The sequence below is a fragment of the Athene cunicularia genome (genome assembly GCF_003259725.1).
Source record: "Athene cunicularia isolate RWA chromosome 23 unlocalized genomic scaffold, athCun1 chr23_part2, whole genome shotgun sequence".
Taxonomy (NCBI): domain Eukaryota; kingdom Metazoa; phylum Chordata; class Aves; order Strigiformes; family Strigidae; genus Athene; species Athene cunicularia.
Window position 1 is genome coordinate 315,955 of NW_020799131.1, and position 18,305 is coordinate 334,259.

Genomic DNA, 18,305 nt, shown 5'->3' on the forward strand with positions numbered 1-18,305 from the left:
CAGGCTTTATCAGAGCGACATTTTCTCAGCTAGCTCTATCAGTTGCTATTGCATCTAAAATTCATACCCTATCCTGCCCCTGAATTAATTTCATGTCTAAGCAAATCCCAAGTTAAATCCTGAAACTGGTGTATCCAGTATGCTTTACAAGATGCACTGGGAGATAGCAAGGCTGGAAGGTAAAAATTCCTCTCAGATCTTGTTTAGCAGAAGCTGGGGATTAGCAAACCAGTAATGAGAAACTGAGTACGCAAAGAGCAGAGTCAAACACCTCTGTTCCTCAAAAGGGATTCAGAGAAATACCTAAGGGTGTTTGGTACTTCTGGGTGTGCAGAATATGAACCAGTCTCTTGAAACTGGTCCAAGTAACATGAATTTTCTGTAGCCACACAGAGAAAACATCATCGCAAGTCCCCGTCAGACCCCTCAACCCATACGTGGGGCTGCCCTGGTACAACACCACATTTGCTTAATGAAATGGTTTCAGACTCCTCATCCCACTGGAAGCTGGTCAGAATTTCTCACAGGCCACCCTCGATGCTTACTGTCAAGCTTTTAATTAAACACATGTTAATGGCAACAGGCCACCCCACAGCCTTGCAGCTTACGCTTTGGAAATCACCACTTCGTGCCCAACAGAAGCAACGCCCACGTCTTTCCAGCTCTGCAGTTGGCTCAACATTTTTCAGTCTATGTAATTCAAACGGTAATCCGAGAGTCCCTGCAATTTAAATTGGATCATCACATCTTCATCAACATAGTAAGAATGTTTGAGTAGTTTTTGTAATTACTAGTAAACGTTGCCTGCTGTTTCAGGATACTTCATAATCTCAGTCACAGATTTTGATGCAATTTTCAAGGATTACATAATCCCAGTGAGCTGTGATATTATCTGCCTTGGATTTTTTGCCTTTAGCACATAAAGATAAAAGGAGAAATTACCTTACTACACGGAGTCCTCGTCTTTCATCTTGTGTTACACTAAATGGTAATTAATCAGGGCTTTTCCTGTAGCCATCCATGAGAAACAAAATCCCACACTCTGTTTAACTTGGAATCCAATACACAAACCCTACAAAATCCAGGTGACTGGCTGTTTTGTAGCTCCACATAAGAGTCTCCTCTGTACTTCAGATGCTGCAATAATGGCCAGGAGCTGAAAATGAACATTAAGATGAGTAAGTGATACATGGAAAACAAGTGCATAGAGATTAACAGCTCAACAGAACATTGGCTGAGATTCTCACAAACAACCCCAAAAGGCTGGCTCGCACATCAAGGGACTGTGGCCCAAAGCCTCACGTCAACCTCTCTCCTAAAAGGAAATGCCTGAGCTATTTTAAGCTCTGCAGCACCAGTAAACAGGCTTCAGCAGGTAATCTTTGCTGGCCTCTCTACTCCGAAATTGTTCCCTGGGTAAGGGCATGTGGGTCTGCATATACATGGCTCTCCTAAAAACTCCAGGAATGTGATGGAGCAGACTAATCATTACCATACAAAAAAAAAAAAAAAAAAAAAAAAAATTTGCCACAGGGTTACTGTCTGTGTGGGGTGCTGCTCTGCCATCACCTGCTTCACTGTCCTTTAGAGACAGATTTAGATGGATGTGGCTTATCCACGCACTAGGAAATATTACACAGGACAGCAGTGCTGGCCAGCCTTCGAGGAGCAGCATGCATCTGTACTGATAAAGTAACTGTGGCTGCAGATCACCTCCTGTAGCAAATTAGAAGGGCTACATTATAAAAGCTAAAATTTGGCGGGACAGGGAAAGACAGGTCCAAAAGAGGAGAATGAAGGGCATATAGGGTAGCACTGCTGCAGCACAGAAACAGAATGATTTAGAAAGCCTTTAACAGCGGAACATCTTTACATCACCTCTGAAACGTCACTCTGTCAGACGGGCACTTTTCAAGAAGAGGGGCATCATCTGAGCTGACCAGCTCCATCAGATGAAAACAAGCACTCTGCCTGCTTCCACTTCTCTGCTGCCTCTGAAACACTACCAGCACACGCAGGGAACGTTAATTTCCTTAAATTCAAAGTAACTGAAGGTTAGGACGCCGTTAACAGCGCAGTCAGGTGCACAGCAGGAGGAAAAAATTCACAGCACATGAGAGAGCGGGGTTCCAGCAGTCCTCTAGTTCCACCCGTTCAGAAATAGGTTAACTCCAGGATATGTCACCATTCCCCTCGTATTCACGGTGCGTTTACCATCGCAGTTGATAAAAAGACCACAGACTGACAAATATATCATAATTATGGACACAAACAAAGGTGTAGTAGAAGTAGGCTTTATGAAAGTATTTAAATTTCGTGGCAAATCTCTGCATCAACATGGGCAGGGAGGCAACTAAATGCCTTGCAGTAGCAATTTCAGTTACCAAACTATTTCTTGGATAGACATTTATTACAGGTAGTTTATCCGTTCCTATTTCTCAAAGAGTTTAAGGCACAAAAGCCTGAAAAGGGCTTATAACATGTACATAAGTGCTATTATTTTCACTTTGACCTCTAATGCAACATAATATTAGCTTAAATATATTGCTTGTCCATCCAGCTTATACAACATCCAGCAGAAAACTGCTTTCCAGGTTAGCAACAATTTGTTGCACAATATATCAATTAGATTGCTCTGACCCGTTTTTGCTGCGAGATCTTCAGTTTCACCATATTCCCTTTGACAGGACAGTGGAAGACGCTATGAAATCTTAAACATCTTAATGAGACCATCAAGGTGTGTCCACGATGAAGAAAGGCATGGTACACAAAATAACATTGAAACAAGGTGGCTGGTAAAAAAGTGTTTTAAACTGCTTGACTGATGGGGAATTTTTTCCTCATACACAGGTGGAGAAGCAAGTCAAACGTGCGGGAGATCACCAGGTAGAAGGCATCCGTCTGTAGTAGTTTTACAACGCTCCTTTCTGTCTTTACTCTCCAAAATGCTCTTCAGGTAGATTGCTTAAGTACCACCGAGCTACAACTTGCTAGCTCAACATCACAGCTTAAGTTAGACAGAACGTAAGCTTTCATCTACAAGGTTCTTTCCCTTACCCAGTCACTAGAAGGCTTTTGAGACATTTTAGTGGTGTCCAACAATGATTTTTTTTTAAAATAACACATTCATGGGAGTTGGATCAAATGACTGAAGACAGTTAAATGGGCAGCAAAACAGAAAGATGGGCAGGAACCAAAATGCAAAGGGTAATTTTACTTAAAAGACCAACTTTTTTATTGTACGTTGGAGTAGAGTCTTTCCCCTGTGCCATCTCGTTGAAAGTTTATAAATTACAATTCCCAATAAGTATTAAGAGTTCATTTCAAGACAAAAGGAATAAAACCGTTGCAGTTCTAATTTTCACCATGAATAAAAGTTACCATGATGCTCCTACGATACTCATTCTGTACAGGAAAGGCCACAGTCCTCCTGTACTTCGAGTAACAGACCTGGGTGGAGAAAGGGCCACCCCTCACTACTGCAGGATCCAGGTGCAGCGTAACAGTCCGGAGTGCACTGGCTTGTCACACAGACACAGTGCCTCAGCAACGAGGCTATAACACGGCCGGAATCTCTGACGAGACAGTGTCCAAAGGCTGCCAATGACAGTCCATCAAGGCATCGTAGAGCTCTTCACTCTGTTCCATAAACTGTTTATTTGCTTCGTGGACGTCTAACTGAGGCGCTGGATCTAAAGGAGGAAAGACAGACAAATAGGTCACGCGCCATAATGGGTGAGAAAAAAACCCACACCCCATAAATGTGTTAGTTTTATTAAAACAAACGTGGGGAAGAGTCACAAAACATTCCCAGCACTTGCCCAATCACCAACCTGACTAGATCAGCCCTAGTAAATCTTTCTGTAATGGGATAAGAAATAACTACATCCAAATATGTCCCTCTTTCCAGTGGTGATTGCCCCCATAGCAGAGTCAACAGAGAGAACGCATACCTGCACCTCGCAGCCCAGTGTAGCCACTTAAACTGCCAAAGAAGGTGGGTTGGCACTAAGGCACCGGACTGCAAAGTGGAGGAGCGGAGGCGCAGGCACACGTTCCGTTCTGCTCCCTCCACTACAGGGTCAGAGTGGATGGCTGGGGACGGTAGCATCCTACGCTGCTGCAACAAGAGTCACCAGAGCTCGTCTGCCAAAGCCTCGAACATCTCAAAGCATTTCACAGTTAGTAATCAAAAAAGTGCCAGTGACACCCAGTGAATTACGTATGAATATGTCCCCTATTTTACAGTTGGAAGGAATGTCTGTAAAGCATTTTGGAGCTGACAGCAACGCAGCCAGTGCAATTCTGCCAACGCACACTTAACATTTTGCAACAATTGACTCATCATATTCCCCAAACCACGTGTAGGATGTAAAGCTCACCTAACAGCACCCACAATCTAAAGCTCAGGTTATCAGAGGAGCACAGTCACATAGGCTGGTCAGAGTGCAATGCAACTGGCTGACTGAATGGAAAAACTACAAAACATACCAGGAATAAAATTCTTGTAAAAAGGTTCAGGTTTAGCTACATCATGTAACTCATCACAGGAGAACAGAATTAAGAAAAAGGAATGATACACTGGCAATACATGATTTCAGTTGCCTACAAACTTCAACATATTAGTTTAATCAAGGAGAAAAAGCCACCCCAGAGATATTCTAACTATAGCACTGGCATGTTAGTTTCAGAGAAAGGAAAGCTCTCCTGTAATGCTTTTAAAAGCTGTTAAGGGCTTTCCCATTGATATCATTACTGATACCTATGGATCCTGTAAAGGATCCAACTGCTTTCTACTTTTACTGTGATTTAAAAATGTTTTTTAGAGAGAAGAGTAAGATACACTACACAGTGCACATTTCAGTCAAGACAGAAATCTGGAACTGCCAGTATGAAATGATTTTTTCTTGCACCAGTAAATGAAAACTGCTTCCATGTATATCTAAAACCCCAATATGGTTTTGTGTCCCACTTCAAGCAATGGCTGCTAAAGCAAATATTTTATCAGTGTGCTAAACTGATATTATTACTTTTTAAAACTAAAAGCAGTGAGGTATTCTGGGCTCTAAATTACAAGATTTTACAGAAAACCAGAATACCTGCATACCAGAAAAAACACTAAAAAAAGATAAAAGTTTGAGTACTACAGGAGATTAGAATCTCAGTGCTAGTGAAGCCAATTAGTTAAATTCTTGACAAGGTTCAGACTAGGAACAGCAACTGCAAAATAAGGATGCAATTGCGCTAGGTGATAGCGACCCACAAATTTTCTCAGGCCTCAGATTTACTCAGAGATAAAGGTATATTATACATTGGAATTACAGGTCAATTTGAGAAAGACTATCTCTAATCAGTGCAGAACAAACAGACAACTTCAATACAGAATTTGAGAAACGTACCTTCTAATGCATCTTCACCAACTTCTTCATATGTCTGCAAGGAAAAACATAATCCTTAGGACAGCAGATATTTATCTTTCCTTTCAAGAACATCACTGTCATATACTGATTTTTATACCTGACTACAGCAGAAGTTTTCAGACATAAGCCCCGTGTACCACTCCCAACGGACTCCACAGGGGAGATCCCACACTAAACTTGTAACAGAGGCAGCAGTTCTTGAAATTCCTGTGGTGGAGCTGGGTGGCTGTCCCCATCTGCTCTATCCTCTAAAACAAGGCTTGTGAAGGATCCCAGAAGGCAGTCGTAGCACTGCCTGTCCGACCGCCCACATCCAGAGAACCCTTCGACCACAACAATCATATTACAAGACCCTTTGTGTCCTCCAGATTTTCACCCCTCCAGTCGCAGCAATACCCCCCACATAAGGCAACAGTACACACCAGGGTCTGCTAAACAGTTTTACTTCCCTATCAAGCAGCTATATTAAGACCCCAGAGCTTGAAGATAACATGTGCCCATCACCATTTCGTAAGCTACGCCGTGTTTCTGTGCTGACCCATCACTGAAGAGTCGTGCTGTCCTACCTGCATTGTGCTCTGCGTGTATCCGTACTGGGGATAGCTGTAGCTGTAACTCCCTGTGTTCTGGTCATAGCCCCACTGGGCATAGTAGTTGTGATATTGTTGGTAATATTGGTTATAATTATAGTTGTACATCTGATTGTACTCCATTGGTTTCACACGATTACTTAAAAAAATAAAGCAGGCATAAGTTGCAAATAATGCAGAAAAATTATGAAAAAAAAAAGCAGTGAAATAGCTTAAGATACAATATGGTACACAGAGAAGCCTTAGTCTAACATGCAAACTTCAGTCTTTAAAATATATTCACTATTTACTGCAGCAGTATTTATCATTTGCATACATTTGCAGAAAGAACGAAGTGGTTTAAATTTAATGCCCTTTCCTGTATTCATATTCATCTTCATTAATAAACATTGCTTTCATTCTTTATGAATTAATTTAGTATCACTTCCTGGCTTTGGAAAGGGAAAAGTTCAGGACTATGAGCCTCAGTTTAGAATAATCCTGAACCACGATCCAGATTCTTGGGTCCCTTTTTCCTTCTGATAAATAGGATGAAGTTAAATACTCTGCAGCTTCCTGAGATAAGGCACTGAGCCTTGCTTTGCATGAAGAGTTAAAGACTTAGAGCCTTGCAAAAAGAACTGGGGTTTTCTTTAGTAAGAGTGGACAAAAACCTCTCCCTCCTGCCACTACCACACCAAAGCCTATGCAATGACTGGTTGTCCCCATTCCCACCAAACTGGGTGATCTTCAATGGACAGAGTTGGAAGAGCTCATGAGATAAAAGGACTACAAGTGACTAAAAAAATAAACTTAAATAGCCTGTGAGCTGACTAAAATTTGCATTCCCAAGGAACTGGGAATCTGATTATCAAGATTTGAAATAATGAGATGACAAATATTGTTTGAAAATGAAAATACGTCACACAAAGCTATGTCTAATGATGAAATTAGTGAGAAGTAGGAAGAAAGAAAGATCAATCTTCTCACCACGATACACCCCCTTTTTCTGCTTTTCTCTTCCTTATCCCCCCAAGACTTCTGAGGTCACTGAAAATCTAAATATTATTCAAATAGGGAGCAATTACTATTATTCGTATTACCCTAGTGCTACGAGCCCCAAGTCAGACCAGGATCTCATTGTATCAGGTTCTGAACAAACACAGAAAAAAAAGTTAATCCCTGCCCCAAAAGACTTATATTTAGTAGACATTATAAAAGAATTAGCAAGGTAATTGAGCTTTGCTATCCAGAAATCAATAAACAGACTTAGACTATTTCAATTTAATGCAAAGGAACATATAGTTTAAAAATAATAATATTTAAGTACAGTGTGTGTACGTGTGTGTATTTAATAATGTATACAATTAAAAACAGTGTAAAATTCTTAGTCTTGACCTAAGGTTATAATTGTTTTGAATTCCTGTGCATTCTGATACACTAGCTACTTAACTATATTCTTGGGTATTCCTTCACTTTGTGATGGAAACATCCAGGAAATGTACCCAAACCACTAAAAGACATTTAACAATACACGTGATTTCACATGACAGTGCTCTTATATAAACGTCTGGCTGCTCTTATACTCACGCTTTTGGTATAGCCACACTCAAGCGTACAGGTTTAGAGCCCAACCCCACAGCTCCTTGACACTCCGTCAGTGCTCTTTTCTGTTCCAGTTCATCTGTGAATTTCACGAACCCGTAACCTCTGCAGAGACACAGAATAACTTAGAAAACAAAAAAGCCACGCCGCTTAAAAAAAAATAAATATTTACAGCGAAGTCGAAATTGGTTTTGAAAAACACAACAACCGAAACACTTTCGTTAAGGCTCTCCGCTGCTTTTAGCAGAGATTCAACGATCCTGTCTTCCAGTTGCTTCTGCAAAATGCTTGAAACCAAACGGCCAAGCTTTGGCAGTGCTTGCAAGGGCTTCACAAAAGTAAAGTACATCTTGTGCCAGTGGATTCTGGGGAAGCGAGCTGACACAAGACATGTTGAAACCCACGAACAGACAGTAGCAAAGCCTCAAATCTATACTGGGAGGATACAGATAATCTAAACAGTTGCAAGTCAGCACAAGATTGACAAGACATAGGCACTGTTTGTATCCCTAACTGCCCCTCTGTGAAGGAAAACATTGTTTTCCTGTAGGATCAACCTAGATACGCTTTCCATTTGTCCTTTTTTCAACAGGAAAATATTCCAACAGGCTTTCTGCCATTCCTAGCAACAGCACGGCCCCGTCAGCATTCTCAACAGTGGACCTGAAAATGAGCTCTTAACGTCAAGCTGCTAAAACCTGCTCTGACAGCACAACCTGAGCAGGGCTAGCACACAGCCAGCAAGCCCTCGACTCCGTAGCAAGGCTTTTAGCAGTGCTGTACGTCAGCCAGCCGGAAAATACCAATTCCCCTTCAGCCCCAAAGGTCCTTTGCGTGGGATTCTGATGCTGTAGTGAGTCAGATGCAATGCAACAGCATCCAAAAGGGCAGTGCCAGGATCCCAAGATGGGATGGGCTGCCTCACACAGCAGAAAGATCAAAGACTTAGGTGTGGGAGGGAAAGAGGAATCCATCTAGGCGAAGGAAGGAGTTTGGGAGGGAAAGGGCTTGTCTACCTGGGGAAAAGAACGAGCTGTAAGCAAGGGTGTAAATTTACAGCAGATTATCTATTCTGTGGGAACTCTTAAACACCAAGTAACATACTATTTTGAAAGTGGCATCACCTAGTACTTGTAGTAGGTCCGCACTAGAAGCTATTGGAGAGCAGTTTGTGCCCCATAAAATGCAGTATCTTGCACAGCAAACTCTACACACAAATCCAAATACATATTTTTATACATGTGTGTATGTGTACTTCTCACATACAGAAGATCAAATCAAAGCTCAGGCCTATCTATACACAAACTGGATAATTAAGCAAGAGCAAAACTCTACATGGGTACACATTCTGTTTAACTCGCTCCCTGCAAAAGGACTATGGCAAATTAAACCAGTGCAAGTCAACTTTTAGATCAGTTTAAGTCAGTTTTAGGTGTTTGCACACAAAAGTGTGTAAGTTTCTAAGCTGCCACAAAGATTTCTCCAGCCTTTCGGATGGGACCAGGAGTAAGTGAAACCGGGAGTACTGGCAGTTCCAAAATAGAGATGGACAGATAAAGAGTTGTGTCTAGTGTATAGGAATAGATGTTGGGTGCAGCAAGGGAGACAGTGATTGTCCCGACTTTTTCAGACACATTTTTTTCACATCAATGGCTAAACCAGATTTTAGTACAGAAGAAAACCCACCAAGAAATCATTTCTTTGTGGCCAGGACCTCCCTGGCAGACATTCTGTCCTGTCCCTGCAGTTAGGAGAAGCCCCCAGCCTGCACCCACAGCAGAAGGCAAAGAAGGAGGCACAGCACCTCGGCAGCAGGCTCCAAGTTCCTCTCTTGCCTGGACAAGAGGTGCTGGGAGGAGGCCTTCCTCATCTACCAGCCCTGTCTGGAAGGGCCAGGGCTTCACCAGGCACGTCCACAAGCCCCAACCTCCTCTCTCACATCACACTAACATTTGCAGTTGCCTCAGCTTTGGGTAACTGTACAAGTCACAACAAAGCCCCTGGCAGCAACACCCTGGCCCTGCTAGGGGAGATCGCTGTGCTCTTCCCAGCCATAGGACTTCAAGTCCCTGCTCCATCCCCACTTCCCAAGCTACCACAGATTGCCTTTCCTTGAGGTCTGCACTTACAGACAGTTCCCAGAGCCCAACAAATGGCCCAAGCTGCATCACCCAACACCTATTTTGTAGGTGGAGATTGAAGCAGGTGCAGCAAAACAAAAGCTGCTGGGTTTACACCTCTGAGGAGGAGGAGGAGGCAGCCAGAGCCCACCCCGGCAGTGCTGGTCCCAGGTGAGGTGGCAGTAACAGCATGAGCAGTTGACAGCCAGAGAGTGACAAAGCAGCTCTGCAAAAGGTTCAGGTTGCCCATGAAGAAATTCATTACTAGGAGCTCTGGAACAGGCTGCCCAGACAGGTTGTATTATCTCCATCCTGGGAGGTTTTCCTACATGATTCATGGCCAGCCTGATCTAGTGCTGGCCAGTCCTGCTCAGAGCAGGAAGTTGGACCAGAGACCTCCAGAGGTTCCTTCAAACCAGCATGTCTAAGATTGAGAAAACTTCTGTGAGAAAGAGAAGAGATCTACAGCCATATTCTACATCTTACCACAACATTCTGTTCTGAAGCCACATTCTGTTTTGAAAACAAGGATGCTCACCAACTGGTCCCTCTTCAAGGAAAATAGTTTCATTTTCTGCTATTTAGGAAATGTTTTAATAATATTAGGAAATTTGACTTTTTGACTTTGGCAAGACATTTCCAGTAAAGATGAACAAGGTGGCTACTAAGTACCTGACAATGAATCATAGCTTTGCTCTACCCTATTTGAAACAAAAACCTGTAAAGCTTTCACAGGAATACACACTCAATAGCCTAAAAACTGTAAAAGCACAAATCCACCTGAAAGTCCAGGAAGACAGTGTTTATTTAGACATTTCTGAGCATTTTCAGAAGTGCAATAACATACTCCCAACACACAAAGGGGATCACACTGACAGAGAAGTGACGATACGCTGTGGTGACTATCAAACCCCAAGCATACTGTAGACTGAATGTCCAAGAACACTGCATTTTAAGATTACTAAAATCTAAGCTGATATAACTAATTTTTTTTCCCCCTTGTTGCATTATATCTATCCTGTTGCTGCATGTGAAGTGAAAGAAACGAATAATAAAAGATGACTTACTTGGATACTCCTGCCTGGTCCAAAACAACTTTTCCACCTCTACACGATGGATAAACTTTTACAAAAAATTCATATAACATGCCATCATCCACATCAGGAGTCAAGTCTCCCACAAATAGTGAATATTCTGGACTAAAAAAATCAAAAGAAAACTTCTTAAGTGCAATCACAGAGAAAAAGAGGCACACTGAGCGACAGCTAACATTTAGCCGAAACATTTGACTTCAGAGAAAAGAGATTATTAAAAGACCATTTCATAGATACTTTACAGTGTCACCAGTTAAGTTGCTTAGGCAACTCAAAGTTTTATTGACACTGCTTTTTCAAGTTAATTCAAGCAGCACAACCAATCTACTCAATACTGCTTTTCATTTAAAGATAATTTCATTGCTTATTTCTCACGGAATATCTCTGGATTCCAAACATGACAAGAAAACATGAATGTCTCATTTATAGATTTATATTTCCAATATATTGATTTAAATTATAATATACGAATTAGATACCTTGATGCTACAAAGTTTAAATACCTTAAAAGACACTCCTGACAAATCTGCCGTGCCATACAAAAGGAAAAGCATAAAACCAACAGGCAGTCTAAGTTATCCCCCCTCTGCTAAAGACTGGCAATGACCTTGTGGGTTTACATATTTTGAATACTCTTTGCAAGGCAATTGATAAAGAGACATTAAGCAGGCAAAACTAATATTTAAATATTGAGCATTTACCTGTTATCAGGCTGTTTTCCATACGTTGCATAATTCAATTTAAATCGCTTTGCCTGAAACAAGGCAAAAATGAATCCATACATTCAAATGTTCTCATGTGAATCCCAACAATTTGGAAAAAATATGATAAGCTGATTTTACACAACTTTCTTAATGCTGACAGATGTTCAGTGGCATCAGGGCAGCCACTTAAGGTATCAAGGACAACACTTATATTTGAAATACAGCTATTATATAATAATGAAAATCAGCAAAGAACCTGTACCAAGAGGTCTGGCTTATCTTTATTTCAACAGTTTATAAAACTACTGAGAGACAGGTGAACCTTACATAGCACCAAATTTGTGTACCTTTAAAAAAAGACAGGAAAACAGAGGTACTAACAACAAATATTAAATGACTTCTAATTTTAAGGTCTTAAAATGAAATGACAGCACGGACCATTGGACGTTTATGATTTACACGAATACTGGCAGACCAGAATCCACCAGAAAATGGAATCAATCCCTGAGTCTGGAAGTATGGCTAAATACTTTGCTCCGAATGATGTGCTCATTAGTAAGATCTCAAATTAAGGTTTTTTAGAAAGAATTACCTGTCATTGGACACTGAAGGCCTCCCTAAACTTTGCACCTGATTTTATTTTTTAAACAAGTTTCCCAGGAGCCTAAATTTGTGCCCGCTGGCACAGCTGGAACTCCCCACGCTCCATCCTACCAGGGTTCAGCAACTTGGGCCCAAGTCACATTTAAGTCTAGACCAAGATCTAAGGAGCAGGTGATCTTCTGCCTCAAAATGCCGAGGGTCTCAAACCCACGGGCATCCTTATACGGTGCTTAGCACACAGTGACCCAAGCAGGCTCACTGCAGAGTGTGATGGCAATTGCTATTTTCTTCCGAGGCATGTCTGACAGTGGAAGAAGCCAAGGGTTGCACTCCTTTGCAAGAACACTGGTATCCAAACTCATCCAGACAGTGTAAGACCTAAGCTGGATTCCCCTGTCAGCTTGAGGGGCTTAAAACCCAATTTTCTATTACCCAACAGGCTTCCAAAGCAGATATCCCTCTGCACTATACAGTGGCACAGCAAGAATTTAAGGGGAATTTAGCCAAAGCAAGTCCATAACCTAGAGATCAGGACATTTGTTTCATATAGAGGAGAGCCGAGTGTGCTCCTGTACCTCGTATGATGTATTTTCTTCCCTCAAAGATAGCGTAAATAATTCTTGGGAAATAGAGCAAAGACTTAACTCTAGGCTATAATCATGTTCCTTGCATGCTTGCGTTCACTGGTGCACAGTGGTACACAACTCCTTCTGCAGACCATTTGCAAGCTAACACAAAATTTAGATTCTGCTTTGAAGCACTTTCATCTTTTTTTGGATCTCACTCTTCACTGCAATGTTTTGGGTTTAAAATCAGTGAGAGAGCTGAGAGTACTTCCACTCAAATGGGAACTGGGGACACACTAATTCTCTAAAACAGAGACAGCAACAGCACCATGGCTCTCTGTTATTCCCGTGGCTGATTCAGTATTTAAAAATAAATAAAAGAGTAAGCCTTGCTCAGTTTTCCGTAAAAAGTATCTAACTGCAAGAGATGAGCTGGACAGTTGCCTGCTGAGCGCACTGATTTAGGCTGCCTACACTGGATCTGTGTCTGACATCTGTAATACTCTCCGTGTGTTACGTAAACCATCCCCCTACACAACACCGGTTTGAATTAAACTGTGCATAAAGATGGGCATTCCCGAAACCAGACTTCTATTATTATATTACTCCTCGCCAGAGCTGCTCTCTTTCTCTAGTGACTACAGAAGGCCTCTAGGAAGATTAGTTTCCCTTAATCATGGGCTCTGATTTGCATATTAAACAGGACAGGTGAACAGACACCTCCAGGGCTCTCATCTACCCCTTTAACAGGGACGCCATCCTCTCAGGAAGGTTGACCAAACAGTTCAACCTGAACTTCCCAGTTTCCTACGCAGGGTGTTAACTACACCGAGATAGGCATCAATTTACCTTACTATATCACACCGTAACTGAGGTGATTCTAGAGCTGCTTTATGACCCAGTCATCCCAGAGACTGCAGCCAACTTCTGTGGGTACAACGGACAGCTGTGTCAGCCATCCCATTTTAATCTACTACACATTCGAGTCAACATCCTAAAATTAGCCTCTCTGACGACTATTCCTCCTCTTCTTCCTAACTACCTAGCTTTTATGTATCCGAGACATTTGTTAGGTGTTGCAATTATACAATGGTCTAGCTCTTTCCCCACTGTAAATAGGTTTGAATAACTTTTGTTTGCTAAGGGCCAAGAACAACGCAAGGCTTAAAAGTCATGTTTCTCTCACAAATCAAAGTTACTCAAAAGTTGCAAGTTGCCCTTGTACATATGTAACAACATACACACTGTAACAAATTAATACAGAACTACAAAAGGAGAGAGACAGAAGGACTGAGGTAGGTATACTCAATCTGTGTTTTTCTTGCTCTTCTCTGGTTTTTCATTAGACCAACTCTGGTAAGAACAGAAAGGCTCAGAAATAAAAAAACACACCACGGCTTTTCTATACCTGGATTTTATCCAGACACACAGAAATTCATATAGAAATTAGTGGGCTTTTTTCAGCAATTTTCTGAGTAAGAGCATTCACAGGTTTATGTTCATTAAAGAAAAGTAAAATCCCAGTTTGCTAACTACTGAATTTGTCTGTAGTCATATAAATCTATCTATTCCTTTTGGTTTCCAATTTTGGTTTCCAACTGGCTGATTTAATTTACTTACCGGTGTAGCACCAGGAAGCGGTTTTCCATTGATTTTGTGTAAACATTTCTCTGCAGTAGCTAGATCTGCAAATTCTACAAAGCAATAGCCTGCTGGAATTCTGAACATACGACACAGGAGAGGAGAGAGAAAGATTTCAGATTTGAAACACATTTGAGGAAGAATATTACATTTTTAGATAACTGGTAGGAAATTTGCTAAAGGTGCAATACTTAGAACAATTTATTTTTCAAAGTATAAACATTAGCTACCAAAAGAAGCTATTAAAGTAATCTTGGATCACAAGTGATAGCCCCTACTTACCAGTAAGTCACGTCAATATAAGCACATCGAAAACAGTTTTGCTCACAATTAGTTTACTTCCTACTTTCATCGACTATAAATTTTCCCACTGAAGTCTAAACAATTGAAAACTGAAATTACAACATTTACAAGAATATGAAACTATTCTATGTGCAGTCACTCACTTTATTCCAAGTGAACTCAAAAGGTTCTCATATTGCTCTTTCTAAGTCAGACTTCCTGCTCCTGCCAGCATCCCGTAGCTGCATTAGTGCAACGATTAACACAGAAAAGTCAGCGAAGCTTTCAGCCCAGGAACTGGAATTCCCAGAGGGACCGAATGGCACACACGGGCCGCTCTGAATGAGTGCTGAGGCACTGCAGGATGAGGGCCAAGCCTTGGTTTGTCGATGTAGTGGTCGAAGAACCAGCGACTGTCCTTGCCATTGCTATCATCAATATACCCACATTGTTGGCAGCAATGGCGAGAAGCTCAAAGGGAAAACATCTAATACGAACAGCGATGCCATGCAGAGGCCAAACAGTTCAATGCAAACACACTGGTAGAACAAACTGAGAACAAGCATAAACAGTTACCCTGTCAACCTGTTTCGAATGATTTTTACACTCAGTACAAGCTCTCCCATGGTGGCAAAGGCTCTTGAAACAAAGTTTTCATCCATATATGGCTCCAGCTATAAAAGCAAAAAAAGAAGTTAGACCAGAGCATCTACAAAAAGGAGAATATATTGTGTCAATGTCACCCTAAGCAGTTAAAACATGATTGAGAAGTATTTTACCCTTACACTTCAAAAAGAAGACTCATTTAAGAGGGTCGATGCCACTCAAAACCAGCAGGCATGCATGAACCAGGCTCAACAGTCTGCAAAGTGGAACCCAAGAGACAGCATGAATTTCAGAGAACAGGGAGCTTTCACAGAAGGACAAAAGCCACTCAGAAACATACAGCAACAAACTGAGCGTTCACTACACGGAGCAGGGGGTAAGGAGATGGCAGGCTCCTTCTCTGTATGTGAACGGCAGTCGGCCAGTGCTACCGATACACCGGCACGGCACAGCCCGGGGTGCTGTGAGGAACGGGAGGCACGTGTCAGGTAACACAGCCCCCATCGAGCTGGGCCGGGGGTTTGCAGAGCCCTGTCTAGCTCGCATAACCGTGGAGATACGCAGGGCAGCACCGGGAGGGGAGACCTCTAACCGCGTCCCACAGTAGGTCTGAGCTTTGTCCTGCACGCGAGTGCACCGACCGTGTTTATGTCACAGGGGAGAGGGTGGCACTGTGCGTGTCAGAGCGTGTGTCACGTGTGGGGCAGTGGCACTGAGAGTGAACACGCTGGAGGGCAGGTGTCTGTACGGCGTGACTGCAAGTATGAAGTGGCACTGCAGTTTGGACCAAATGTGTGACGAAGGGGCTGAGGGAAAAGGATGCCTCTGTGTGTAACAGAAAATGAAGGAGGGAACTAAGTGAAATGAAAAGTTTTGTGCAATGTGGGGAGCGCTGCATGTGACAGCTAACACAAGGCTGGGCTGTGGGGTAACACACAGAGTTCCATATAGATAAGTACCTGTAAGACAGATGGCCTCGTGGTAGCTGACAGCCCTTGGGCGCGTTTGTGTGTCTGTCAGGTACCAGGTGGCTCCGTCCCTTGTGCGCGTGACAGAATGTGCAGACTCAGGCAGTATCTGATAGCGAGTGACCGTATTGCACTCGCACGTGCAAAAGGTGGCAGGTGCCCTGCAGAGGTGTGAGTGTGAAGCAGAAACGGCTCCGTTAATGGGCCAGAAGCAGGAGGCAGCACTATGCTGTACAGACGTGCCAAGCAGAGGGTGATCCCGTGGTGTGTGCGCACAGGAGAGCCAGACTCATGAAGGCAACAAGGTGACTGCTGCTTGGATATGTGTTTCAGAGGGCTGTGGCCTGCTTGTGAGAGGTGACTGAAAAGGATGGCCTTATGGTGGAGAGGTGGTAGATAATTCTCTGTGTGGGGAAAAGGAGACAGGAGACTCCATGGAGTCTGCCTGCAGGAGTGGCGGGCAGTGGAAGACTCCCTGATGTGCCAGTGTGTGTCTGCGCAATGCAACGGCAAACCCGGTGTGTGTGAGTGTGTGTATGAGAGAAGCACCCAGTGTGATCCTCGGTGTTGGGCTGTGTGTACACACACACACCTGAGAGAGCCTGAGGAAGACTTACAGGGTGCATGGGTGTGTGTGCGAGCAGGACTATGCAATATGCTGGTGTGAGTCTGTAAGAAAGGGGCTGGAGTAAGATGTGTGTGTTAGGGTTAGACATGTGTGCAAGTAACAGGCGATGTGGAAACTGTGATGTGCTGGTGTACCTGCATATGCCCATCTGCTGTAGGCAAGCACATGGCACTACGATACAGTGGTGGGATTGTGTACGTGACTGTGTAGAAGCAGCAGACAGCGCAGACACTGTGGCACAACATGAGCACAAACAGACAGGCATGTGTGGGTGGCAAAGCCCTACAACATGCTGGGTGTGAGTACACATACGTGAGTGTGTATGAAAGTGCGTGTGTACAGTGGCAAGCGGTGAGGGACACAGGTGTGTGAGTACGAGGGTGTATGCAGCGTGGGTGAAGGGCAGGCAACAAAGAACATTGTGGGGTGTGCATCACTCTGTGAGTGTGCCCACAGTGTGCACGTGAGCAGCTGGAGAGGGACACCCTAGGGTGAAGGAGCATCTGTGAGTGTGAGCGTGCTGCCAGGTGTCCGTGCAGGCAGGAATGAGGGAGATACTGGGGTGTGCAAATGCTTATGAGTGTGTCTGTGTGTAGGAGGGCACAAATCCTTGTCAGTGTGTAAGTGCACCCACAGGTGTGCATGTGTGGGGGGCTGCTAGTGAGAGATAGATGCATACAAGCACGTTAGTGCAAATAAGTGCCTCTGTGAGCACAAGCGCGTGAGCCCAGCAGCACAAGTGTGAGCGTGTGAGTGTGCAAGCGCCTCAGAGTGTATCACCGTAAGCAGGTCAGTGCCTACAAGCACATGAACACATAAGCCAGCACATAAATCCTAGAAGCATGCAAGTGTACAGGCTTGTGGGTGTGTGAGTGTGTAAGCGCCTAACAGAGCATGAGCACAAAGGTGTGAGAACACACCAGTGCCCACGAGTGTGTCTGCCCACCAGCGTGAGCACAGACAGCACAGGACACTGGTGTAAGTGCCACAAGCGTGTCTGTGACCCCAGCTGTGGGCAGGCAACATGGGTCACTCTGTGTGTGTGTGTGTGTGTCTAACTGTGTCTGTGAGTGTGTAACCGCTCACAAACGTGCCTGCTGGGCTGAGTGAGCATCTCTGAGTGTGTGCTTGTGTGTCAGCCTGGTTGAGCGTGCGTGTCAGCCTGCCAGCGTGCTCAGGAGAGAGTGTGCGTGAGAGTGTCAGTCAGTTCGGGAGTTTCTGTCTGTGTCAGAGTGTGTGAGGGCCCGTGAGGCTGTGTCGGTGTGTGAGGGTGTCGGTGCGAGGGTGCGTCAGTCAGTGCGAGGGTGTCAGTCAGCCGGTCGGTCGGTGTGAGGGTGTCAGCCGGTGTGACGGTGTCAGCCGGTGTGAGGGTGCCAGCCGGTGTGACGGTGTCAGCCGGTGTGAGGGTGCCAGCCGGTGTGACGGTGTCAGCCGGTGTGACGGTGTCAGCCGGTGTGAGGGTGCCAGTCGGTGTGAGGGTGTCAGCCGGTGTGAGGGTG

General features: G+C 43.7%; 1 protein-coding gene across 2 annotated transcripts; it reads right to left on the reverse strand.

Annotated features, from left to right (window-relative positions):
• Window positions 1–2,278: 2,278 nt before the first annotated feature.
• On the reverse strand, window positions 2,279–17,388 carry TRNAU1AP (tRNA selenocysteine 1 associated protein 1). Of its 2 annotated transcripts, XR_003399916.1 has the most exons (10): window positions 15,390–17,388; window positions 15,181–15,278; window positions 14,302–14,401; window positions 11,510–11,562; window positions 10,782–10,913; window positions 7,580–7,699; window positions 5,987–6,149; window positions 5,400–5,433; window positions 3,954–4,120; window positions 3,578–3,692 (listed from the first exon to the last, which is right to left on the reverse strand). XR_003399916.1 is itself a non-coding variant. In XM_026863442.1 (9 exons), exons 2-9 carry the CDS (start codon window positions 15,264–15,266, stop codon window positions 3,556–3,558), a joined length of 825 nt encoding a protein of 274 aa, XP_026719243.1. In that variant the 5' UTR covers window positions 15,267–15,278; window positions 15,390–17,387; the 3' UTR covers window positions 2,279–3,555. The 2 variants fall into 2 exon arrangements, 1 of the variants encoding a protein (XP_026719243.1); XM_026863442.1 differs by lacking the exon at window positions 3,954–4,120 and having other exon boundaries at window positions 2,279–3,692; window positions 15,390–17,387.
• Between the last annotated feature and the right edge of the window lie 917 nt (window positions 17,389–18,305).

Bases quoted from the DNA above. Each gene is read 5' to 3' on its own strand.
- TRNAU1AP (XM_026863442.1), bottom strand. From the start codon at position 15,266: ATGGATGAAAACTTTGTTTCAAGAGCCTTTGCCACCATGGGAGAGCTT. The intron at 11,563-14,301 runs GTAAGTAAATTA...GCCTTGTTTCAG, and splicing joins CGCTTCCTGGTGCTACACCG to GCAAAGCGATTTAAATTGAA. The intron at 7,700-10,781 runs GTAAGTCATCTT...GTGTCTCTGCAG, and splicing joins GACCAGGCAGGAGTATCCAA to AGGTTACGGGTTCGTGAAAT.